The sequence below is a fragment of the Odocoileus virginianus genome, chromosome 7, assembly GCF_023699985.2.
Source record: "Odocoileus virginianus isolate 20LAN1187 ecotype Illinois chromosome 7, Ovbor_1.2, whole genome shotgun sequence".
NCBI classification, from domain to species: domain Eukaryota; kingdom Metazoa; phylum Chordata; class Mammalia; order Artiodactyla; family Cervidae; genus Odocoileus; species Odocoileus virginianus.
In genome coordinates this window covers 16322073-16346020 of record NC_069680.1, presented here as the reverse complement: position 1 = coordinate 16346020, position 23948 = coordinate 16322073, and the positions used below count along the sequence as shown (strand labels likewise).

At 49.9% G+C, this 23948-nt stretch overlaps 2 protein-coding genes across 5 annotated transcripts in view; one reads left to right on the top strand and one right to left on the bottom strand.

Annotated features, from left to right (window-relative positions):
• Positions 1-21418, top strand: part of NRAP (nebulin related anchoring protein) — an 84620-nt gene extending 63202 nt beyond the window's left edge. For all 4 annotated transcript variants that reach the window (XM_070470213.1, XM_070470211.1, XM_070470212.1 and 1 more), the window contains 11 exons: positions 1124-1222; positions 3404-3508; positions 3845-3952; positions 4817-5128; positions 11388-11492; positions 12307-12405; positions 13661-13765; positions 17341-17448; positions 19201-19512; positions 20488-20619; positions 21159-21418. In XM_070470213.1, the coding sequence (XP_070326314.1) occupies positions 1124-1222; positions 3404-3508; positions 3845-3952; positions 4817-5128; positions 11388-11492; positions 12307-12405; positions 13661-13765; positions 17341-17448; positions 19201-19512; positions 20488-20619; positions 21159-21263 (1590 nt within the window). In that variant the 3' untranslated portion in view covers positions 21264-21418. The remainder of the gene's footprint in view (positions 1-1123; positions 1223-3403; positions 3509-3844; positions 3953-4816; positions 5129-11387; positions 11493-12306; positions 12406-13660; positions 13766-17340; positions 17449-19200; positions 19513-20487; positions 20620-21158) is intronic.
• Positions 20672-23948, bottom strand: part of HABP2 (hyaluronan binding protein 2) — a 34865-nt gene continuing 31588 nt past the window's right edge. The window contains exon 13 of the mRNA XM_070470215.1: positions 20672-22002. Coding sequence (XP_070326316.1) covers positions 21838-22002 — 165 coding nt within the window. The 3' untranslated portion in view covers positions 20672-21837. The remainder of the gene's footprint in view (positions 22003-23948) is intronic.

Sequence of the window (23948 nt, the reverse complement as noted above, 5' to 3'; positions counted from 1 at the left end):
CGTCTCCCCTTACTCCCTTCTCCATTCAGAAAGGGTGCCACATAAGACAACTTTCCAGATTCCGGGTCAGATCCTGTATTAATACCATACAAGAATTATTCACTGGCTCGCAAGATGTACTTTCCCACAATCCCTTTGAAGAGTGGCTTGTGAAAAGAGAGCAGGCTTTGGAGACACAGATGGTGATTCATTTGCTGTGTGACCTCAAGCCAGTCACCTGCCCTCTCTGAGCCTCAATATCTTAATCAGTCAAATGGGAATACTCAGACCTGTCTCATTTAGCTTTTGAGAGGACCAGCAGTCATCTAAGCCCTGTGCTTCTCTGCTGGCTGTATATGAAATCGTTGCTGTGAGCCTGGTGATAATTTCTTGGTAAAAATATAGAAGTCTGGAATTCTAAGCTTTTTGAACTCCTGAGGAATCTTGCCCACCCCTGGGAGGACTCTGGGACTTCTGTTCCCAGTAGACTGGCATAGTGGAAGGCATTGGAAGTGAAAGGTGGTCAGCATCCAGCCTGGGTGCCTCAGACTGGCTTATGCATTGATTGATTAGAAGCTCTGAGCAAGCAGAAAGGGCCTCACTGTGGGAGTCGAGATTTAACTTTGTGCATTGCTTTTCCAATGAAATCTCTAAAGCAAGTGGTTTCTAAACTTCATGGCACATCAGAATCCCCTTTGGAAACTTAAAAAATTTACAGAGGCCTGAGGCTACTGCCGATTTATTGAATCCCATTTCCTGGGGTGGTGTGCAGGCATGTGGGTTATTTTAAGCTGAATGATTGTTTCCCGTGTACCCCCAAAGCTGAGGAACCCAGGGTCTTCAGTGAGCAGAGGAAATTTGGGGCCAAAACATGAATTTCAATAGTCGTGTTCATATTCGTGGCAAAGGACTAGCTCTCCCTTTCTTGTTAATAAGCCCCCGATTCCGTCTGTCCTCTCCTCTTCTCCGTTTCTTCATCTCCCTGAGTTCTGAGGTCACAAGAGCAGGTGATGGACTGGATTCTGGGTCACAGACTGGCAACCTTTGCAAAATGAGGTTTTATAACTAGTGCTTAAAGAGCTGATTCTTCCTCTGGTTTTGCATCTCACCTTGTCCTCCTATTCCCTCCTGTGTGTAACTTCAGAGTAAATATCGTCAGCATCCCCAGTCGCTCAAGTACACAGCCGTGACAGACACACCCAGCCTCACTCATGCAAAGCTCAGCAGCCAGATTACAAACGAGGTAAAACCTTTGGATGACTTCAGGATGGGCTTTTTAAAAAACTGCTGGATTGTTTGTTTTTTTAAAAAAAGAATATGAATATTTGTGGGATGGGGGAGGTGGGGAGCAGGGGAAAGCATGCGTGTTTGCATGGAAAGAAAGGAATATCATTAGATGAAGCCTAAATGGTTTCCAGAAGGAAAGAAGGCCCAGTTGAAAATCTGGTTTAGTCTGTGGTCTTGCCCCACCCTGCCACCCCAACCCCAAATGCATTTACAGATTGACAGCCTCAGCATCCCCTGGGAGCTTGTTAGAAATGCCGAACCTCAGGTCCCACCCAAGAGCCATCGAATCCACAAGGTCATTTAAGACCCTCACGGCTTTGCTTTGCACATGAAAGTTTGAGAAGTGCTGGTCTGTCATTTGTCTGTTCTAGCTGGGCAGATATTGGCTAACGCTTCTTCCATTGTCATTCCGAAGATGGTGATGGGGAGGATTTGTGGTTGTCCGGGGATGGTGATTGATACAGTGTGAAGTCTGCCAGGCTTCTTGGTTCTCTGCCTTCCCGTCTTCTCGCTCACCACTTGCCCGATTCTCACTGTAATATTCGAGCAGAGGGGGCCCAGGGGAGAGACTCTTAACTCCGTCAAATCATCGTTCCAGCTCTACCTCTTCGGAGTGGCTCTCTGACATGTTTGAAATAGCAAGTGAGCTTGGCAGAGAATGAAATGAGTTTTTCAGATTCTCCTTCCGACCCTAGCTTTTAAAAGTCAGTTGAGATTTGGGTATTTATATATTAGTTTCCACACTTACCCCAAGATTCAGCTAAGAAGACCCAAAGGGCTGTGTAGCGATGTTATTGATTTAAGAGTCCCACCGAACCGATCTTGCCTGCTTTGTGATCGGGGTGTTGTGGGATAGTAATGCCTCCTTCAGTGGCCTCTGGCCTCGGAGAACTCGGCAACCGCAGGCCATTTCTAATTACAAGAACATGTGTTTTCATACCGGCTGAGGCCCTGCACGGGAGCACTGGTGTGTTTGCCCATGGGAGGATCCTGGGACTTTAGTGAAGGATGCAGACCGGGGTTTGGGAACCTCCTTTCCAACCAGCAGAACGGCTCCTAAATTTCCCAGATATTTATATTGTCTTTACACCGTGTCCTCAGCAAAAAAAAAAAAAAAAAAAAATCTACAATGGAAAGATCTGTAATGATATTCCTAAAGGTGTTTCCCCCCGCCCTGCCCGTCCCCATTATTGAGCAAAGTAGAGGGCAGGGAAAAATATGTTTTCTTTGACTCACCTTGAGTTCTCGGCTGGGGCTCTGTAACAAAAGACAGATGAACAAGGGAAAAGCATATACATTTATTTAATATGAACTTTAGGGGATGCAGGAGTCTTCGTAAGGAAATGGAGATCAGGAAGAACCGTTAAACCTGAGCGTTTTTATTCCAGGTTTGATGAAGAATGTAAGATCGTGGGCAGGTGTCATAGAACAAAAGGGGATGAGCTGAGAGTAGGAAACTAGGGGACACTGAGTTTGTTCAGATGCCTCTCGGGTTCCTCGGGGTTCAGAGATCAGATGCCCCTTTCCCCCTCCACCAGAGGGAGGGCAGCTCCCCCAGGAGGCATGTGACCTGCTTTAGGGGGGAAGGTCAGAGAGAGGTTTTCCATTTCCTGCTACTTCCAGATTCCTTCTTAAAATATGCACTACACTCAGGTACCCTATTCGGGGGTAACATGTCCTGAACCCCGTCACAACCAACTTGAAATTTTTTTACGTATTCCTTTCATAGCACTCAATTTGACTCATGAAGGACTATCTTTCCTTCAAGTTTTTTTTTTTTTTAATTTTGATGTGGACTATTTTAAATCTTTCTTGGATTTCTTATAATATTGCTTGCTTTTTAAAAAATTTATGTTTTTGGTTTTTTGGCCGTGAGGCACACGGGATCCTAGCTCCCCAACCAGGGATTGAACCTACACCCTCTGCATTGGAAGGTGAAGTCGTAAACACTGGACCTCCAGGGAAATCCCATGAAAGATTACCTTTATTGAAAGAAATATCTTCCCCAGGCTGAGGGCGTGTCCATGACACAGTGAACGGCCTTTTACAAACGTATTTCCCAGTTGCAAAGGAGGGACCTCCAGTCCTGCAGAAATGCACAGCGCTTACCTTCTTGTTTTTTTCCCCTCCTGCCCAGCGCCTCTATAAAGCAGCAGGAGAAGATGTGAGACACCAGTACACCATGACCCTGGGTCTGCCTGAGTTTGTCCGAGCGAAAACAAACGCGGCCAATCTGAGTGACGTAAGCCTTTCCCATCGCTGAGGCTGAGATGTTCTCCAAGGTCAAGTCTATGTCTGTGATGGGACATAGCAGTGACCCTGCTGGCATTTGCAGAAACTTTCAACCATGTATCTTCTCGATGTGCATGTTAAACACCTTTTCCCAGATGTGTTGATATATATGTGTCAGAGCCCACTTCTGGGAGGGTGCTAATAAGATTTTCTTTGCCAAATCGAAAGCTTTTGATTGTCAGAAATCCGTTCTGCAACACCACACTACAAATGAAGTGGGTAGCCTTTGTTCATGGGGTCATGTAATTTTTTTTCTTAAGAAGATATACATGTGTTCCTACCATAGGCAAAGTACAAGGAGTCTTGGAGGAATCTCCGTGCTCAAGGCTACAAGCTGACAATAGATGCTCTGCCCTTCCAGGCAGCTCGAGTCTCTGGAGACATAGCCAGTGATGTGAGTTGAATGATACGACCTTCCATTCTGCCTAATTTCTGTTAACTTCATGTAAAACAATGTCTATGGCTGATTTCCCTGAATTAAAGCAGATCTTTTGCCATGTGAGACAGCATGTCATCCGTGGAATATATTAGTTATGAATGAGATTCTTTGATGAGAGAGGGAAAGAAAGGCCCTGGTAATCAGAAGCTAAATGCAGGCAAAGATCTCCAGCAGAAAGGAGATTACAATTTATTTCTAATTGTAGCATCTAGGCAACCATCTCTCCGTAATGTGTGAACTGTCTGTTTTCTAACTCCACCCAGAATTAGAAAGAATTTGCAGTAGAAATTGTAATGTGGCCATAGCACAGTCCCCTCTTGACTCTCTGTAGCTTCCCGCATTGGCGGTAGGGTTTGCAGCTGTGTTTCAGCCACTATCCTCATAGCGTCCATAGCTTTGGGACATGAAGGTGACTTTCTCTTTCCCACAAACAAATCACAGAAAATGTAGACTTCAAATAAATGGATCCTGTCTTTTGGGTTTGATGTTTTGCCAAGTGTGAGGGGATAAAGCACAAGTTTCTCTTCCACCCTTTTTGATAAATTCCTTTTGGCCATAGAACTCGTAAGGGGAGCGGGCCCTCGCTCTGGTTCTAAGGATCTGGTTTTAATTAGATGGGAGGAAGGGAGCAGTGTTTTAATTGTCCCTCCCCCGGGGTGGGGGAGGCAGGCTCTCAGGCCAGCCTCGCTGTGCCATTTCTTATCCTCATCCCCGTCTCGTGTAAGAACAGGTGATCTTCTTAGTGACCGCGAGGAACAGGCACAGATAGAACATCAGGGGGCCACACGCCGACCCCTGACCGCCTGGTTCCCCTTCCAGTTTCTCTACAGACATGACTTTGTGAAGGAGCGAGGACGGCTGATCGGGGCCCAGAGCGTGAGTGACGACCCCCGGCTCCAGCACTGCCAGCGGATGGGCCAGCTGCAGAGCGAGCTTCAGTACAGGAGGCAGGCAGCGGGTAGCAGCGCCCAGTGCCACCTGCCCATGGACATGCTGCCGCTGGTCCACGCCAGGAAGGCCCAGGCCCTGGCCAGCGACCTCGACTACAGGACGCGCTGCCACGCGTTCACGGCGCTGCCCGAGGACTTGAAGATGGCCTGGGCTAAGAAGGCTCATGAGCTGCAGAGTGAGGTAGGGGGTCTGCGGATCACACATCTCCCCGATCGTCTTCCTCCCACCAGGCCTGGGGGTAACCTCGGCCTCTTGCTTAGCCTTTCAGATCCCTTCACCAGCCCCCGCCCCTCACCAATGACTTGCTTGGTCTGCATCATCTAGGTTGGAATTATTCAGTTAACAGATATTTATTGAGCACCTACTATGTCACAGGCATCCCTCAAGGCCCTGGGAATATAGCAGTCAGCACAAGAGTCCCAAAGTTCCTGGTGTCAGGGAGCTTCCAGTCTGTGGGAGGGAGATACGGCAGGAGTGAGCTGTGTGGTATGTCAGAGGGAGACAGACAGAGCAGGGAAGCGGGGTGTGTGTCAAAGTGTGAGTGTTAGCTCAGTCACGTCTGACTCTTTGCGATTCCATAGACTGTGGCCCACCAGGCTCCTCTGTCCATGGGAATTCTCCAGGCAAGAATCCTGGAGTAGGTTGCCATGCCCTTCTCCAGGGCATCTTCCTAACTCAGGGATCACTCTTGGGTCTCACCTGTTGCAGGCAGATTCTTTACCATCTAAGCCAGCAGGGAAGGCCAGGTAAACATATGTGTGCAATGTAAAAAATTGGGGGACAGGATCATTCTCATCCTCTGTCACCCCCTTCTCCTCCTGCCTTCGATCTTTCCCAGCATCAGGGTCTTTTCCTATGAGTCAGCTCTTCCCATCAGGTGGCCTAAGTATTGGAGCTTCTCCTTTAGCATCAGTCCTTCCAGTGAATATTCAGGGTTGTTTTCCTTTAGGATGGACTGACTTGATCTCCTTGCAGTCCAAGGAGGATGAGATGGTTAATGGCATCGCCGATTTAATGGATATGAATTTTGACCAAACTCTAGGAGATAGTGGAGTACAGAGACAGGGACAAGGATAGCACTGGCGTGCTGCCGTCCATGGGACCACAAAGAGTCGGACACAACTTAGCGACTGAACAACAACAAAAACGGCCACTCTCTTTGCAGAGGTGACATTTGAGTAAAGACCCTGGGCAGCAGCAGCCTCAGCATGTCTGGGACTGAACTGAAGCAGTGCCTGAGTGCGTGAGTGAGGAGGATGTCCCAGGGGATGGGATGGGTCCGAGAAAGAGACCCAGGGCCCGACTGTGTGCTGGGGGTGTCCGTGAGGCCAAGTGGAGAGTTGTGCCCAGAGCTGTCGTTCCCTGACTGCTCACCAGTATGGCACCCTTGCTCCAGCACTTGGGGGTGAGGGCCTTGCTCCTCCTGTTGCACAGATGAGGTCACGTGGGAGGGGCTGAGGCAGGCCTGGCTCCAGAAGCCACACTTTCAACCATGCCACCCTCCTGGAGCAAGGGAGTCATACTTCTATGATGCAGGTGTGGATGCTTAGGCCCCAGAGAGGGGACGTCCTGGCCCATGCGGGGGCATTAAGTCCCACCCTTAGTGGAAGTCTCCAGACTCAGTGCCTCTGAAGTCAGTCCCAGGCCACTCCATGTCTCGGCTCCCTCAGAAGGGCCAGCATAGTGATGAAAATGTGGTCACAGTCAGCACTTCCAGGCCACATGCCCATAGCAGGCTCTGAACCATGTTTGCTTATGTGTATCATCTCCCCCAGCCCCACAGCTCCCCTGGGAAGAAGGTTCTCTCGTGAGATTTTAGAGCAGATCTCATGAGACTATAGTCCCATGAACCCTTATCATCCATATCAGGGTTTCCAGACTTGGGCACCTTTGACACTTGGGGCTGGATGCTTTGTTGTGTGGGCCTGTCTTGTGCATTGCTGCATCCCTGGCCTCTACCCTCGAGATGCCATTAGCACCCCCCTCAATGTGACAATCAAAAACATCTCCATATATTGCCAAATGCACCTGGGGGGACAAAACTGTACCCGACTGAGAAGTCTGTTCCCAGTTGAGGACTGTCTGTATGATGCACCGCACCGAGCACAGACCGTGCATGGTCCATAGGAACATGGCAGAGGGGGTGAGCCGTGAGGATTATGTTTTCCACCAAGCCTTCTGATTCTGGAGGCCTTCAAGGCAGTGACTGCTCCTAGCTTAGTTAGATGGCACAGGCAGAGTGTTGAAAATACCCAGTTGATGATTAATTATGACAGCAATGATGTAATGGTTTAATGAATGCCATGATGGTCTGATTATGAATCAAGATTTTCTGGGACTGTAGTACCGAGTGGGCACCAGTCAGGGGAGCGTGGAGCAGGGCATGCGTTTGCTGAAGCACAGCCCAGGACCCACTTAGAAAGCCTTCTCCTTACTAGCAGGCCACCCTGAGGTCCCTACGAAGAGGCTCTTAGTGTGACTCAGTGCCCAGTCCAGGACCCTCCTGTTGGTGGCCTCTTCGAGGGAGAAGATAAACCTCCTGGGATGGGACTGGCCACTGTGGGGAGGTTGGGGGCCCAGTTAGAAGCCCAGCTTCATCCTTCAGCAGCCACTTGGCTTTCTAGGCCTTCATGCTTCTACTGGAAGAGCAAAGATGTTGGATTTATTGGTGATCTCAGATTTCAGGATTCATAGATAAATGTTTTTTTAAATGTTGACATCATCATAGTATCATACTAGTTTACTCAATAAGGAAAAAGACCAAAAACCAACTCTTACCTCAAACTACCATTTATATCACCGTTACTTCTGAAAAGAAAGGATATTTTCACACACACACACACACACACACACACACAAATAAGAACAACAACAACAACAAAAAAAAGGTAGTCCTTCCCAAGAAACGCTTGTTTGCAATCATAGACTTACACTTTATCAAATGAAATATGTTTTGTGCTGAGAAAGTATTGCCTGATTTAAGAATGACCATGTTGGGCTTCATGCGTTGTTTTGAAACTTCAGGTTTGTTAAACTGGGTGGTCTTGGACCCCAAGATCCTGTGAACAGCAGACCCCCAGAATGTCCATCTGGTTTGGAGGCTTTTTTTCTTGCCGTCATCACTGAAAATCCAATTCCATGTTGTTACGTTCTAGCGAAAAGGAAACAAAGACTCCTTATGAGCTCTCTGCAGTTCAGCCGAGTTTGGGGCGGGAACAGTAGCTCCCATAGCCATCAGTCCTGACCTCCCATAGCCATCCTGACCTCTCCCATCCAGGCCAGAAAGCAAGCTGTGGGTCTCAGTACTCACCCTGGGCGGGAGGGTCCTGAAGGCTGGGACTGCTGACGTCTTGGGAAAGTCACGCTTACCTCAGGGATGCATATGAGACACGTGCTCCGCCCAGGCTGTGCTTCACCACCAGGGGTGCTAGTTTAGTCCCCTCTTGCTGCTGCTAAGTCGCTTCAGTCGTGTCCGACTCTGTGTGACCCCATAGCCGGCAGCCCACCAGGCTCCCCCGTCCCTGGGATTCTCCAGGCAAGAACACTGGAGTGGGTTGCCATTTCCTTCTCCAGTCACCTCTTAGTCCTTTCCAAACCCGCCACTCCACGCTCCCTTCCGTGATCTCACGGGCTGTGGGCATCCTGCAAAGCACGTGAAGGGACATCAAGGGGACAGTCTTAGCACCAGCCTTTACGGCAGCACGGCTTCAGGAGACTCCTTAAGCGTCCCCGGCTTCCGTTTCCCCATCAGAAATAACAGCAACGACAGTAACAACACCTAAGAAGTACGGGATGCTTATCCCGGGCTAGGCATTTATTTAAATATTTTGCACAAACGATCTCATGTCGTATCTAGGTAGGTACTGTAAGTACTCCCATTTTTTACAGATGCAGCAACTAACACACCTATAAATCTTCAGGACTTGCTCAAGGTCATAAGCTGCCAGGGAAATGACTTGCTCAAGACCATACAGCTTAGTAAGAGGCAAAGCCCATGTCTGGGCTCCTGACTCTGCGGTTAGCGCTCTCTGGCTCCCCCGGTGGCTAGAGTAGGAACCCAGGCGTTCTGGCTCTTGGGGTTCTCTTAAGGACCACCTGCACAGGATCCCAGAGGACAGCAGCTGGTGACTCTTCTGAGAATCTGAGCAAGCATTTAACCCCCCCAGACTGTTCTATAGTTGGGAATAAGAGCTAGTCCTTTGAGAACGGCATGAGGACTGAATGAGGTAATGGAAGTTAAAGCAAAGTCACTCAGTCGTGTCCAACTCTTTGCGACCCCATGGACTGTAGCCTACCAGGCTCCTCAGTCCATGGAATTTTCCAGGCAAGAGTACTGGAGTGGATTGCCATTTCCTTCTCCAGGGGATCTTCCCGACCCAGGGATCGAACCCGGGTCTCCCGCATTGTGGGCAGATGCTTTACCCTCTGAGCCACTACGGAAGCCCCAAATGAGTCTGAAGCAAACCACACCCTTTGCAGGATAGTTGTTATAGTGATTCTTATTATTGATATGACAAATATACCCCTTCCCCTGGCCACCTCCTGGGTGCACCTCCTGGTTATGTAATTCCTTTTAGAGCTCAAGGGGTGAAAACTACAGCTTGTGCGTCTCCAGAATGGGGGTGCCAGGAACCCCACGTGTGACTCTGAAGGTGGCGTCCAGGCCTTCATATGTACAAGGGCAAATAGTGAGGTGGCCACTTGGGGAAGCGAGATATAGCTGGGCAGCCCAAGAAGATCTCTTATCTTAGAATCCTTCTTGGAAACCATCTTTGGGCCAATTCTCCTCGATACCCTCCTTGCTCTCCGCTCCCCCTCCCCTTTTATGGTGAGGTCTGGGGCAGGCGTGTTGTTTTTAGGGTCTGCGTGAATAGTCAAAGCGGGGCTGGGAGCAGAAATATCAATAGACAATCCATTTATAAGAGAGTCGGAGGCGCAGTCAGATCTTTGGGGAACCTGCGTCTTGCCTTCTGACTCACCTGTGCTCGCACTGTTCAGCTCAACAAAAGGCAAGTTGAAAGCATGCGCCCCCACTTCATCTCACTTATGAAAGGAGCAAGGCCCGGCTGTGAAGAGGCCCTGTAGGATTATTCTCTCTAACTTAGAAATTTATCCAATTTTCTCTGTTCTTTATCAGAGTGGAAGGCAAAAGCTTTGCTGGTGTAGACTGAAAGATCGCGGTATAAAAAGCAATTTCACTGACATGGGGTTTTGAAACGTGCTCCCAAACCCGAGTGATGTCCCCCTTCACCAGTTGGAAAGCAGAGTGGAATTTGCACAGGGGCCTTAACCAGCAGACAGTAGATCAGAAACGGACGCTCTTTGAGGCCAGCTGTGAGGAGCACTGTGATTCCTGAAATGAAAGAAAACTAAAAAGGCCGAAAGGCTGATTTCAGGAGTGGGTATTTTGCGTTACCGCAGAGCTTGTATCTAAATTAGAGAAATGCCAGCAACTTCGTTTAGGTCCAAATTTCACATTTCCTTAGAGAGTCCTTTTTCTTCCTTTAAAAATGCGTAATTTCCATATGGAGAGGAAGAAAAGCTTTTTCAGAGACTGTCTCGATGTAGGTAATGGTGGGCAGATCAAGGAATGGTAATAAGGTTAAACATTTCAGGAGATTCCTAATCAGGCCCATTGTCTTAAAACCCCACTTACTATTTTCTTCCTGGAATTGACGCTGTAGTTTTGATCTTCCGAGTCCTTAAGAGGAGGAAAATGGATAAAGTTTAAGCCCACTGTGCAATGTAGGCAAATCCTGAGTAACCATAGGAGGAGGGGTAAACTGAGGCATGGAAATATTAAGGCAGTTTACACACCATTCCCCAGTTGTAGCCAGGTTTGTTGCAGTTTTGAGTCCTGCAAAGAACTCCTCCTCCCCCACCACCGCAAAGAAAAAAACAAATCTAACACACGAGAGTGTCTTTTACCCCTCAGGACTCTCAGGTGTTTTCATGAGAACAGAGGGATTGTCATGACCTTCGGGTATCATAGAGAGAAACTGAGTCACATTTTGGTACAGTGATTTGCCCTGAGTCACAGCAGGTTTGATCCAGAGCTCAAAGCCCTTTGATCCACTGAAAGTGTGTAAAACGTTTCTGTTTAGGCAGGAGGTCAATCGCCTGCCAGAATGAAACCAAATAATCAAGGCTGACGTGTGGGCTGGGGTGTATATCTCAGATCTTTCTTAAGGGATCATTCCCATAGGTCACAACCTTCTGCTTGGAATCCAGCCAGTTTACAAGTGGGACCTTCTTGTGTCTTACACATGATCTGTTACTTAATTCTGGGCGGAATGCACAAACTCAAATAGTTTGCCTTGATGACATGCAGAACGCACCCAAATGAAATATTGAAATGTTGTGATGAAGCATTTTTACGGATGCCCCAATGATTTGCAACCGTTTCCTGATAAAAGCCAGTGTTTTCTTCTTCCCACAGTTGCGCTACAAGTCGGACGTGATGGGCATGAAGGGTATAGGATGGCTGGCGCTGAGTTCCCCACAGATGGAAAGTGCAAAGAAAGCCGGAGAGCTCATCAGTGAGGTATCATTGACCTGAGTCTGCCACAAATGCAACCTGGCGTTTATCTCCTCCTGACGAGGGAACCTGCAGATGGACTGGAGAGCCTGGGAGGGCCCCATGGCGCTGGACTCCCGATATCTTTCTGGGGCTATTTGCAGCCAAATCCCAAGACGGAACAAGATTTGGCTCCCAGTGAATTCACTTGCTGGGGAGTTAAAGGCTGTTCCAGTCAGGCAGTGAAAGAGGGGTGATGCATTAGACGATGACCAACAAATGTATTATGTACAATTATGATCTAACCTGACCCATTATCTTCATGGAGGTGAGGAGAGGGTTTGCCACCCGTCTTCCTGAGTTTACTCAGTTCAATGTCCTAGGGTTACTTGACTTCAGAGGGTGTTAAAAGTTGCCCAGAGATGGTTACCTTAACTGAACTCCCCACCGTGTTGATGACCCAGAGATTCTTGCCCTGGGAACTCCTTGAGAGCATGGCACTGCCTTCTTTAGTTCCTTAATACCAGAACCTACTTGAATAGGGTCTGGGCAGGGCCGACTTAAGGCTGAATCCTTCCATCGAGTGAATTCCTTATCTTGTGATGAGCTTTGGCATTTTGCAGCCTCTCTTTTCAAGAATGTAAATACCTGTAAAATAGTCCTTATCACAGAGGCAGCTTGAATCTCTTCTGTGTGCTGGTGAGGTGGCCACAAAGAAGAGAGATTTCTTTCCCATGCATGTCATTGGTACTTTTGGTGCTGAGTAGGTAGGGTGATGCTGCACCCAGAAAAATGCATGGTGTTTGACTGTTTCTTGAGAATCTTGGCCTTTCTCTTACAGACCAAATACCGTAAAAAACCAGACACCATCAAGTTTACCACAGTGGTTGACTCCCCGGACCTAGTTCATGCCAAGAACAGCTACATGCATTGCAATGAGGTGGGTGTTTTCTGCTCACTCATCCCAGGCTTAATAGTGGGTAGTGCTTCACAGTGGTCAGTGCTTAAGATGTAAGCACAAACCTTCTGTCCCTTACCTGGGTGATCTTGGGTCAGTTTTCTAATGTCTTCTAGTCATGGTTCCCTTGTTTGAAAGAAAGATAAAGATAGCAACCATTTCATAAGAAGGAGTGAATTAAATGAGGATGAAGTAAATAAAACTTCATGAAGCTTTTAGCAATTATTTAGAATATAGTAAGTCCTCAGTAAATGTCCCTAGTTAGACTCTTAATCATCACAATGGTAATACTAAATATTATTGATGGACATTACCAAACACTAGGTCACATATATCATATTGTCCATAGATGATAATGGAATTAAATCTTAACATAAGCCAATTAGAAAAAAGAAAAAGTAGCTATATAAAGAACGTCTTTCTACTTTTACTCTCTGTATAGTTTAGCCTCATTTCCTCTATCCTGTATTAATTTTGAAGAATAGGAAATTACATATTTTCTTCTCTGGAATTATCCAGGGATTGGATTTTTGCACACTGACAAAGCTGCCCCATGCTCACAAGTCTACGTGCGGTACTGACCAGTTCATGTTTGCAAAACACAAACTGAATTTGGGAAAGGGTTGGGATGTTAAATATTCTATTTCCTCTTTAAAACTGGATTAGACTCAAGCAACCTCCTAAAATTATTTGCAGTCCTTAGATCGCTGCCCTAAAAATAGCCATTAAGAGAAAGCTTGAGTTCTAAAATTGTGTCTTCTTGGGACACAGGGTGGACTATGAAAACTTTAAATTTCTTAAGAGATATTAAGGCGTTAAAGGTTTTTTAGCTGCTATGTCTTTTTATTATTACTATTAATGTTTAGTAACAAAGGCATTGAGGCATTTTGTTACTAGTAAAAAGCTTGAGCAAATGCCTGATTGCCAAGATCCCCTGAAGTATCCACCCATTTTTACTCTTTGTGAAACACAGGTACAGCGACCCAGGGTGATGGTTTGTGACGCTTTTGGAGCAAAACTTAATGAATATTTTAAATACTCAAAACCAGCTCCCCACCACCTGACCCTGGCCACTCAGGCACCTCCTTTCCCGGGTGGCGTCTGGAGGGATGCCTTCCAAGTGCATGATGGCTTCTGTACCCTGGGGTGGGAGGGCCAGGAAAGGGCATCAGCCTCCTCTTCACTTTTGACTGCAGCAAGTGCGGTTTCCCATTTACCATGAGCCTTCTCCCTGCAGCGCCTGTACAGGTTGGGGGATGCTGAATCCCGACACAGGTACACCCTGGTGCCCGACCACCCCGATTTCACCAGAGCCCGCCTCAACGCCCTGCATCTGAGTGACGTAAGTGAACTGGCCGTTCATGTGGTGTTTGCCCATTTCTGTAATATGATCTGTGCCCAAATGGGATTTTTTTTTCTTTTTAAGAAAAAGAATTCCTAGGAAAGGAGCTGCGAACAGAAAGCACTCTAGACTGAGAGTAGAATAAATGGCATGTATAACTTTGAGCCACTTTTCTCGCTGGGCCTCAGTCTCCCCAGCTGCAAAATGGGGATGGAGCTGCGCTAGCCGACTCCTGTGGTCCTGCCAGCGCTAGCATCCCAGTGCTGGGCGTGGCTCCAAAGACCTCAGTCAGGTGCTGGGCTCCAGCTAGAGGAGCGGTGCCCTGGCCCCGCGGGTGTAGACACCTGCTCTGCTTGTTCCCCGGACTCCTGTCCTTAGCCATTCAGAGCCTTGTAAGTTTGGAGCCCGAGTGGCGCTTTCTCTGCTTTCTGCCGGGTAGAAAGACGCTGCAATTGTAGTCCATGGGATCCCAACACAATCTGCTCCTTTGTGCCTGAGGCTGTGGCCCCCGACACGTCTGTTCCCTTGGATGTGTGCCCTTTGCATGCATCTCCAAGATGCTGTTTCCTCAGCCCGGGCTTGTTGTTGGCAGGGGTCGGAGGCCCCTGGTTGTAATAGAATAGGCGGCCGCTCTGCCGGCAAAGCTGTGATCCTGGGATAACAGGTACCGAGGCGGCAGAATCAAAAGACGCTGTCAGATCAGAATAACACAGGCTGAGTGTGTCGGCCTGGGGCCGCGCGGGGCCTCCTAGAGTCCGGCCATTCTTCCCGCCCTGGCCCTGCCATTGTGTCCTGGGGCTCCGTGCAGATCAACAGCTGCTGCTGCTCACCCCAGAGGTAGCCGCCTCGCAGGGGTCGGCGAGAGGCGCCTTCTAGTTAGCGTGTGTATTAGTTTGTTGCATTTGTAAAGCCCTGTGGGGTCCCACGCGGTGAATGTGCTGGTGCTTTGTAAATATGACTTATTATGACCATTTGATGCTTTTGAGGGATGCGCGGGCGATAATTTTAGAACAGCAGCTCTGGTGGGCTGACCTCCATCTGGGGAAGCGGGACCTCCCCCTCAGCAGAGCTCGGACAAAACATCCATCTCATTAATGCTTCAAGGATGGGGAAAGGCCAGGCCTCCACGTGAGGGACTCCTGGAGGCCCATCACCTGGACGCTGGGATAAAGTGCCCATCCTCTGGGGATCCGACTTAAGGACAGCCACCCAGGGCTGGTGGCAGAGGCATCCTTCCTTCCACAAGGGGAGCCAGTCTGCAGAGTCCCGGAGCTGAAATTAGCTGCCAGGGCACGCGGGTATGGAGGACTCATGAACCTCTTTTGAAAGAGCACTTCTTCGGGGGCGTGTAGGATACGCACAATTGGATCAAGTGCTCTGTGAGGAAGATGTGGAGGGAAAGTGACCTTCCTGGGTAAAGAAAGCCATTGAGATGTGTAAGGCAGCCGAAATAACTAAAAATCAAATGACTCTAATGTGTGAGGATGAGGGCAAAGCTGTGCCCACTGTGATAAAGAAGAGGAACGCCCAGGGTTCCAAATCAAAGAGCCTGCGGAATCTAAAGACTCCCAGTGGCAAGGCAAAAACCTCAACAGAATAAAAAAAAAAAAAAAAAAAAAAAACTCAGGGAGGAAGCGATGACAATCAAGCAAATAGTTTACAGGGAGAGGTGGGGCGGGGAGACGGGGAGCCGGCGCCTCGGGCAGAACCCCAATTTGGGCCTGCCCTTGAGTTGACTCCCATGTGATGCAGTGGGAAAGAATCTGCCTGCCAATGCATAAGACGTAAGAGACGGGGGCGGGTTCAATCCCTGGGTTGGGACGATCCCCTGGAGGAGGACATGGCAACCCACTCTAGTATTCTTGCCTGGAGAATCTCATGGACAGAGGAGCCTGGTGGGCTCCAGTCCATGGGGTTGCAAAGAGGCAGACAGGACGGAGCACATGCACATACTTAGACTTGAGTTGACCCCCAGTTACAGAGACTCTGAGGCTGGGGTGCCTTGACGCCAAAGCAGGGTGACCTTGGAGTTTGATGCTGTGAAAAGATTGGTGTCGTTTCCTGGCCCAGATCTGGTGGGGAATCTTCTTAGGAAGGCGCTGACAGACCCCTTTCCAGGGGACGATAAGGGTTTTGATTCTCCTTCCTGGTCTAATATTTGTAGGACTCTCAAAACAAGGAAACGCAATGCTAGAGGGGGCTGGTTGTCTGTCATGATCTGAATTCCGCCTCCCCTTCTACATAACCTCTCAGTCCTGCCCGCTAAACTCAACAACGACCCAGGAAATCTAATCCTTTGGGCACTGTTTGTGATCTGCCAATGAGGCGATGACCTTAGCGATGATTAGTTCTGTATTTCTAGGTGCATCAACAGAGTAGGCATTTGGCTTCTGGTTTGTGATGTTGGGACTGGAAGAAGTGATGAAGGTAAAGGTGATGATGAGCAGCAGGACTTAACAATGAGCTCCACCACGCTTGGCTCAAGCTTTCCGTGGTCCGCTCTAGTCCCAGGCTCGGTTGTGGGGAGGCATGAGGGCACTCTGCTTTTTTCTCTGCCACTCTTCCTCCGCTTAATCCCCCCAATCCCCTGTAGAACAGAGTCTCAGCCTTGACCTCTATTTCCAAGTGACAAAAGTAAGGTTCTTAAGGGCCCCCTGACCTGCCGTGGTTCTGAGATGCGTGAGCGACCGAAACGGTCTGGGGCTGTCACTTTGTCATCTGCTGGCGATGCGCCTCGCCTGCTGTCTCCCTTCTCTGTGACAGAATAAAGGACAGCCTTCCGCTGGGATCTCCAGATGACTCCTTTCATGGAGCCATTCCCTTATCTTGAAAAAAAAAATATGAGCTACATGAAGGCACGGGCGGTTTTGATGCCTCCATAGGTGATGTGGGTCTACCTGAGGACTAAGAGGATGTGATTACAGACTCCCGGAGGGTGTGCAAGAACAACTTGAAAGGGGGAGAAATAAAAGAGGACGATGTGAAATGCAGGGGTCAGGAACTCGGTCAGGTTCCTGACGATCAATTTAATTCAGGTGAAGGCTCTCCTCTCGGTACAGACACCAGGAGGGCGTGGGGGCTGCAGCACGCTTCACAGGGATGCTGTGACGTGGCATCAAAGGTGGCCCAGGGTCCCCCAGGAAGTGAGTGGAGCCCATGAACCTGAGGGTGCCAGGACCCAAGGAATAAAACTGGCAGCGTGTGGGGAGAAACAGGGTTCTTTAACTTTGCATTCTGGCAGCTGGAAGCTGCAAACTTGAGGTGCTGGAGTGAAAGCAAAGACAGGAAGAAGGGAGACGGGGCATCTGGTACCCACAGGATGTAACAAAAAAGCCAGACCCCTGCGACCCACAAGAGCAGGGCCCGATGCTCAGGCTGGGGGTTTAGAGCCAAAGCCCTTCATGGTCAGAGCTGGGGAGGTCCTCAGGGTGGCTGTGGGGCTATGTGCTCAGCCATTTGGGCGCCAGCAAGACAGAGGGTACCTGTATAGGAATTACTCCCTCTGAGAACTAGCAGGCATGGAGGCATGGAGCTGCCCGCTCGTCCCTCACTCATTTCTTTGTTTCCCCAACTAGAAAGTCTACAGACACTCCTGGGAGCAGACCCGGGCTGGCGGCTACGACTTCAGGCTGGATGCCATCCCATTCCAGACGGCACGGGCATCGAGGGAGATCGCCAGTGACGTAAGACCTCACGTTCTCTCCCTGCCTCTGTCACTGATAGGCTGCACTCTGGTTTTCCCAGTTCTGTTGAAAGGCAAACCACTGGGAACCAAAGCTGAAAAAGTATTTCAAGTGAAAGGAATAAAAGTTGGCCTTGTTTTCTAGCATCTCAGTCAGAAATTTGGAATTGGGAAAGGTTTTATTCCTACTTCCCCTCCTTCGAGAGAGCCATTCTTAAATGTTGATGCATGTGGACAGAAGCTAGAAATCAGTTAGCAGAGGACTGATTTGTTGACCTTCAATAAAGGGACTTTTTTTGAAAGCTGAAGTGCACAACGGGACAGAAAGAGATTGGGTTTCCCTCCTAGATTGACTTGAGTTCAGATCCTGCCTCAGTTGGTTAGGAGTTGGCTCTGTGGTCATGAGCAAGTTGTTTAAATCCTCTGAACTAAAATTTCTGCTTCTATGAAATAGAGATCTAGTACTTGACTCTACTGATGACAGGATTGATGTAAAGAAAGTGAAAGTCACTCGGTCTGTCCAACTGTTTGCCACCCCATGAACTACACAGCCCATGGAATTGTCCAGGCCAGAATACTGGAGTGGGTAGCCTATCCCTTTTCCAGGGGATCTTCCCAACCCAGGGATAGAACCGGGTCTCATGCATTGCAGGTGGATTCTCTACCAGCTGAGCTACCGGGGAAGCTCAGGATTGATGTAGGAATGTAACCAAAATGGTTCACAGTGTCATGTACAAAGGAGGGGGACAAAACATGGTAGCTGGTATTATCAAAGAGGAAGACATCATTAACTTGATAGGAAGACATTACTAACTAGATACGTGGTCCTTCATGAACAATTTGTCATTGGTTCAAAGTGAAACAAGTATAGAAACCAAGCATTCAGCAACACTTTTAGCAATTAGATGTTCTGATCTCCAAGCCTGAGATGGGTGGACTCCTCTGGCTGAGCAGAATAGAGGCCAGTTTGGGTTTATCAAATGCACCTGGTACTTTTACATACTAATCACAGGCTTCCCAGGTGGTGCTAGTGGTAAAGAACCCAAGTGCCAATGCAGGAGACATAAGAGATGCGGATCGATCCCTGAGTGGGGAAGATCCCCTGGAGGCGGGCATGACAACCCACTCCAGTATTTTTGCCTGGGGAACCCCATGGACAGAGGAGCCTGGTGGCTACAGTCCATGGGGTCACACAGGGTCAGACACGACTGAGCGACCGAGCGCACATGCAGTCACAGGCAGAAGGACCACATACCGGACTTTGATGGATTGGAAATTTTAAAAAGCAAAACAAAGTGAATCAATCCCGTTTTTCACTATACATGGTTTGAGGAGCTCTGGGTTGGGTCCCTGAAAGCTGGAAAGAATCAAAGGATGAGTGGCTGCTGATAGAATGGGTGCACTTCTTGGCTGTTGGATTGTTACCAAAGCAATACCGGCACCTACCACTGGGTGGACGTGAGCCTGTGCCGGACATGAAGCTCAGCCCCGTCTCGCTGAATCCTTTCAAGATCCTGTGGGGTGGAGGTTCATGCACCCATTTTATCAAGTGGTGAAACCAAAGCTCAGGGAGACCCAAGGCCACACAGCTAAAGGAAACAGAGGGAAACCCGGATCCCAGGCCTACTTGAATCCAAAGTGGTACCCTTGACCCACTGTTGCACATCCTACTGAGGATCCCAAGGGCTGGCTCTGGAGGGAAGGGGGGCACCTGTGACCACCCCCCACCCCCCACTGCTCCTCTTCCCTGCAGTTCCGGTACAAAGAGGCCTTCCTGCGGGACCGGGGCCTGCAGATTGGGTACCGCAGCATCCACGACGACCCAAGGATGAAGCATTTCCTCAGCGTCGGCAGACTCCAGAGTGACAACGAGTACAAGAAGGACTTCGCCAAGAGTCGGTCCCAGTTCCACAGCCGCCCAGACCAGCCCGGCTTCCTCCAGGCCAAGAGGAGCCAGCAGCTGGCCAGCGACGTGCACTACAGGCAGCCCCTGCCCCAGCCCACCTGCGACCCGGAGCAGCTGGGCCTGAAACACGCGCAGAAGGCTCACCGGCTGCAGAGCGATGTGAGCTGCTCTGCCCCCCGCCCCCCAGGCCTAGGCCTTGCCTCTGGTTCCCTTCATCGGAGGTGTCCCTAATCCCACATCCCATGTTACCCTCAGGGAGGAGCTGGGCTGAGATAGAACCTAGGAGACCTAACATGATAGAGCCAGAAGAAAGGACAAGAACCCCAGTGTAGAGAGCCCTTCCTGTGGGCCAGGCTCTGTGCCAGATGCTTTCCATGTTGTGCCTCGAGGCTCTCACAACCAGCCGGTTTACAGATGGGGAACCGGAGGCTTCGAGCGGTGAAATCACTGACTCAGGATCCCATGGCTCAGTAGCAGGGCTGGGATCTGAACCCCATATGGCTTAATGTGAGAGCCCAAGGTCTTGACTGCTGTGCCTTACTCTTTCCAGGGCTTTCCAGGTGGTGCTAGGGGTAAAGAACCCGCTTGCTTGTGCAGGAGATGTGAGAGACACGGGTTCGATCCCTGGGTCAGGAAGCTTCCCTGGAGGAGGGCGTGGCAACCCACTCTAGTATTCTTGCCTGGGAAATCCCATGGACAGAGAAGTCTGATGGGCTAGAGTCTGGCAAAGAGTCAGACACGACTGAAGTGACTTAGCACATACACACTCTTTCCAAGGGATCTTAGTAGTCAGCAGCCTGGGCCCTTTATCTCTGAGAGGCAACTGAAGCCCCTGAATGGGAAATGACTTCCTTAAGGTTACAGAGCGGGTCTAGATAGGAGCTCGGCCTTGAACCAGATCTCTGAGCCTCCACCCCCACTGCAGCCCCCTTGAGTAGAGAGATGCAGGGGACAGTGCTATGCTGGCCTGACTCCCAGCACAGTACATCCTCAGTGCCAAGGAGCTCCTGCGTAAGACAGCTTGGCTCCCACATCCTGGTTTCACTAACAACATAGTCCCCAGGGCAGCCTTTCTAAGCCTCTCCACTCTATGCCCTGCTGACCTATTCCCCTTGCCTCCCTCGTTCTCCCAAGGTCAAGTACAAATCTGACTTGAACCTGACCAGAGGTATTGGCTGGACACCTCCTGGCTCCTACAAAGTGGAAATGGCTCGGCGGGCTGCAGAACTGGCCAACGCGAGGGGCCTGGGTCTCCGAGGGGCTTATGTAAGTAGCGGGCTGGCAGGCAAGGCCACGGCAGGGGGAAAGGCGAGCTCAATTGTTTCTTTTCAAACTTTATTTTTGGCCAAAGGTTAGCTGGCTCTAAAGACGCGTGCAATGCAGCTCAGGCAAGGCGCCTAATTTCATGGGTCTGAGATGACCAGGCGGATGACACCTGGGTTAAACTTCCTGCGGGGTTTTCTCTGAAGTCACAGCCATTAGCTCTTTGGAGGCGAGCGTGCCGGGGCTACATCAATCCTGGCCACGCGGGCCAGGCTGTGCCGACTGCTTGCTCGTTACAGGCGCGGAAGGGGTCAGAGCCGCGCTATCTACCACAGTCTGGGTTTTGAACCCTACTTTGTTCAGAAGAAAGGTGCCCCGTCTAAATGAGAGATGGGCTCTGCTTCTTTCTCTGTCTTGCCTTGAGGTTCCTTTTTCTTGGGGAGGATGGAGGAGGGGCAAAGGAAGGAGAAGGTGAGCTTTTTAGACAGCTTGTCTTGTGGGAGCTTCCGCTTCACTCAGGGAGATGTGTTTGGTTTCTGCAGGGGGTGCCGGAGGCTGTGGAGACCGGAGATGATCAGAGGGGGGTTGTAAACCCAGATGCCACCGAGATTCTGCACGTCAAAAGGAGGAAGGCCCTCCCGTTCTGAGTGGGCGGCATCCACCCTTGGCTCTTGGGAGAGAAGCTGGAGAGGAAATCTGCACGCCGGAGACATGGCTTCAGTTGGAGCCAACTGTGAAAATGGCGCCCCTGCCCTAGTCCTCCTTTATTAAAATAACAACTCCCTGAAAAAGGGTGGAGAAAGTTGTGTCTTGGTCCTCGTCTAACACCTAGCAGTGGGCGGCTGGCCCTGTTGTGCACCTTGAGTGTCTGAGGAATAAAGACGTAAAGGTGACCCCCACCGACGCTGAGCCATCTGGAAGCTCATACTTGCCAATGTCCCCGGTGAAGGCAGGCTGTGAACACTGATTTTCTAGAAGCTACCGTTGTTGGAAGGGAAGCAAACGTCTTGCACTTCAGGTTGATTCTGTCATTTCTGGGTTTCCCAGGAGGGAGCCTGAGGAAGTGGGGGCCATGCTGGTCCCGGGTGCCCTGGGCTGGGCAGCAGTGGTCTCTGCTTAGAGCTTGGATACTCAGAGGCTCCAGGGGGCATCCATTGCTGCCCACGGGGCCTCGCCTCGTCTGGGTGTTCACAGGACGGGCTGTGAGCCTCAGAAGATACCTCAGAAGCTAGCCTCCTTCTCCATGGTGGCTTTGATCCACGTTAGGAATTTGGTCACCTGGGTGTAGACCCCCGGCTTCTTCCCACACTCCAGGCCCCAGCTCACGATCCCGTAGATGTAGGAGGTGCCATCCTTCTCACAGGTCAGAGGGCCTCCAGAGTCGCCCTATGGGAAAAGATGCAGGAGTCCACTTTGTGGCTCAGTATACACTCAGAGACAGTCCTGCCTTCCATGAGGGGATGCTAGGGGTTGGGGGTGGGACCATTGGCCAACCCTGGGGAAAGTGGCAACAAGGTTCTTCCTGTGCCTCATACGATGCAGTGCTCTGAAGGGAGAGAAGCAGATACCAACCTGCGTCCTAAGTCAGAGAGGCCTTGGCAGGGAAGCCACCGGGCTGGGCCCAGGTCACACCCTGACTTCCTAACCCACCATGGCTCCATCATGCAGGTATTACTAAGGGGCTCTCGACTTCTCATTCCATCCTGGGATCTAACAGGGGCTGGAGGGATGCCCTGTTTGGACAGAGCACCTTCCAGGGCCCACAGGGCACACACTGGTCAGGAAGGATGGGGCTCAGAGGCAGCATGGCCATGATGTTCAGCGTGGGCTGTGGGGCTGTCCATCTGCTGGCCTCTGGGGCCTCCATTTCTCACACTGTAAACCACAGGTGGCAACAGAACCCACCCGAGGTTTCTTGTGAGGACTAAGGCTTTTAAGGCTTATGGGACAGTGCGTGGTTCACATTAAACCCCCAGTTAGAGTGGAGAGGAGGAGGATGGTGGGGAGGCAGGAATGAGAACGATAGCTCACACACACACACGCACACATATCTGCTCCTGCTTACACACCTGGTAGGATATTTAATGAATTATTTCTTTCACTCTTAGCCACAATCTCCCAGTTTTATGGATACCCTAGTTCCATTTTATAGATTAGACACCTGAGGTTGGCTAAGTATTTGAGGGCAGCAGATTGAACATTTGTGTCCTCCCTGCCCTGCTCAAAATCCTGTGTTAAAGCCTAATGTTTTATTAGAAGGTAGGGCTTTGGGGAGGTAATTAGGTTGGGAGGGTGGGGACCATGTACAGGATTAGTGCCCTTGTTGAAACCTTGTGGCTCAGTTGGTACAGAGTTTACTTGCAATGCAGGAAACCCAGATTTGACCCTTGGGTCAGGAAGATCCCCTGGAGAAGGAAATGGTAACCCACTCCAGTATTCTTGATTGAGAAATCCCATGGACAGAAGAGCCTGGTGGGCTACAGTCCTTGGGGTCGCAAAGAGTCGGACACAACAGAGCGACTAAGCACAAATGCAGAAGGGACCTAGAGAGCTCTCTCTCTCTCTCTCCTCTGCCACATGAGGACACGATGAGAAGTTGGCAGTCAGAGAGGGTCCTCACTGGAACCGTGCCGACACCCTGATCTCAGTCTTCCAGCCTCCAGGACTGTGAGAAATAAATGTCTGCTGTTTAGCCACCCAATCTGCAGTCACTTATATGGAAGCCCAAGCTGACTAAGCCATTCAGTGACTGATAAAGTTCACAAAATAAAGGACAGAAGCAGGTTTCAAACCTTTGGCTGTCTTTTTTAAATCCTGCAATCTGTTTCCTTATCCATCTTCTAGGGACTCAGGGAAAATCCCTCCCATCTGCCCACACCCTTCCTTTAAGTAGGTAGATACCTGTGGCTCCTTGGGAAAGGGCAGAGGGTCACAGGAAAGCCACAGACCCTGAGAGTGACCATGATTTCCCATCCCAAAGCAGGCTCAAGGTTGGAGATCATTGTTGAGTTCCTTTATAGGGAGGAACTCAGGTTTGAATGTGCCCATCTTGTCCCCCAAAGTCCTGTCGTGGTGGGTGTCAGGCAGGATCTAAATTGGCTCTGGCCACAGAGGAGCCACTCAGCCAATTAGTGTATTAGGGCTAAATTTCCTTCCCCCTTCACACACACACATTTAAATCCTAATGGTGACTCAATATTGTGAATTCTCTGGCCCCTCTCCTCATCTTTCTCTTTCTAACCACTGGTCTTTGCAAATGTCCCCTGCTTATTGGGATTTTCAGACAAGCTGCCCAGCGCTGAGGGCAGAAACACCCTCTTCACATTTTAACA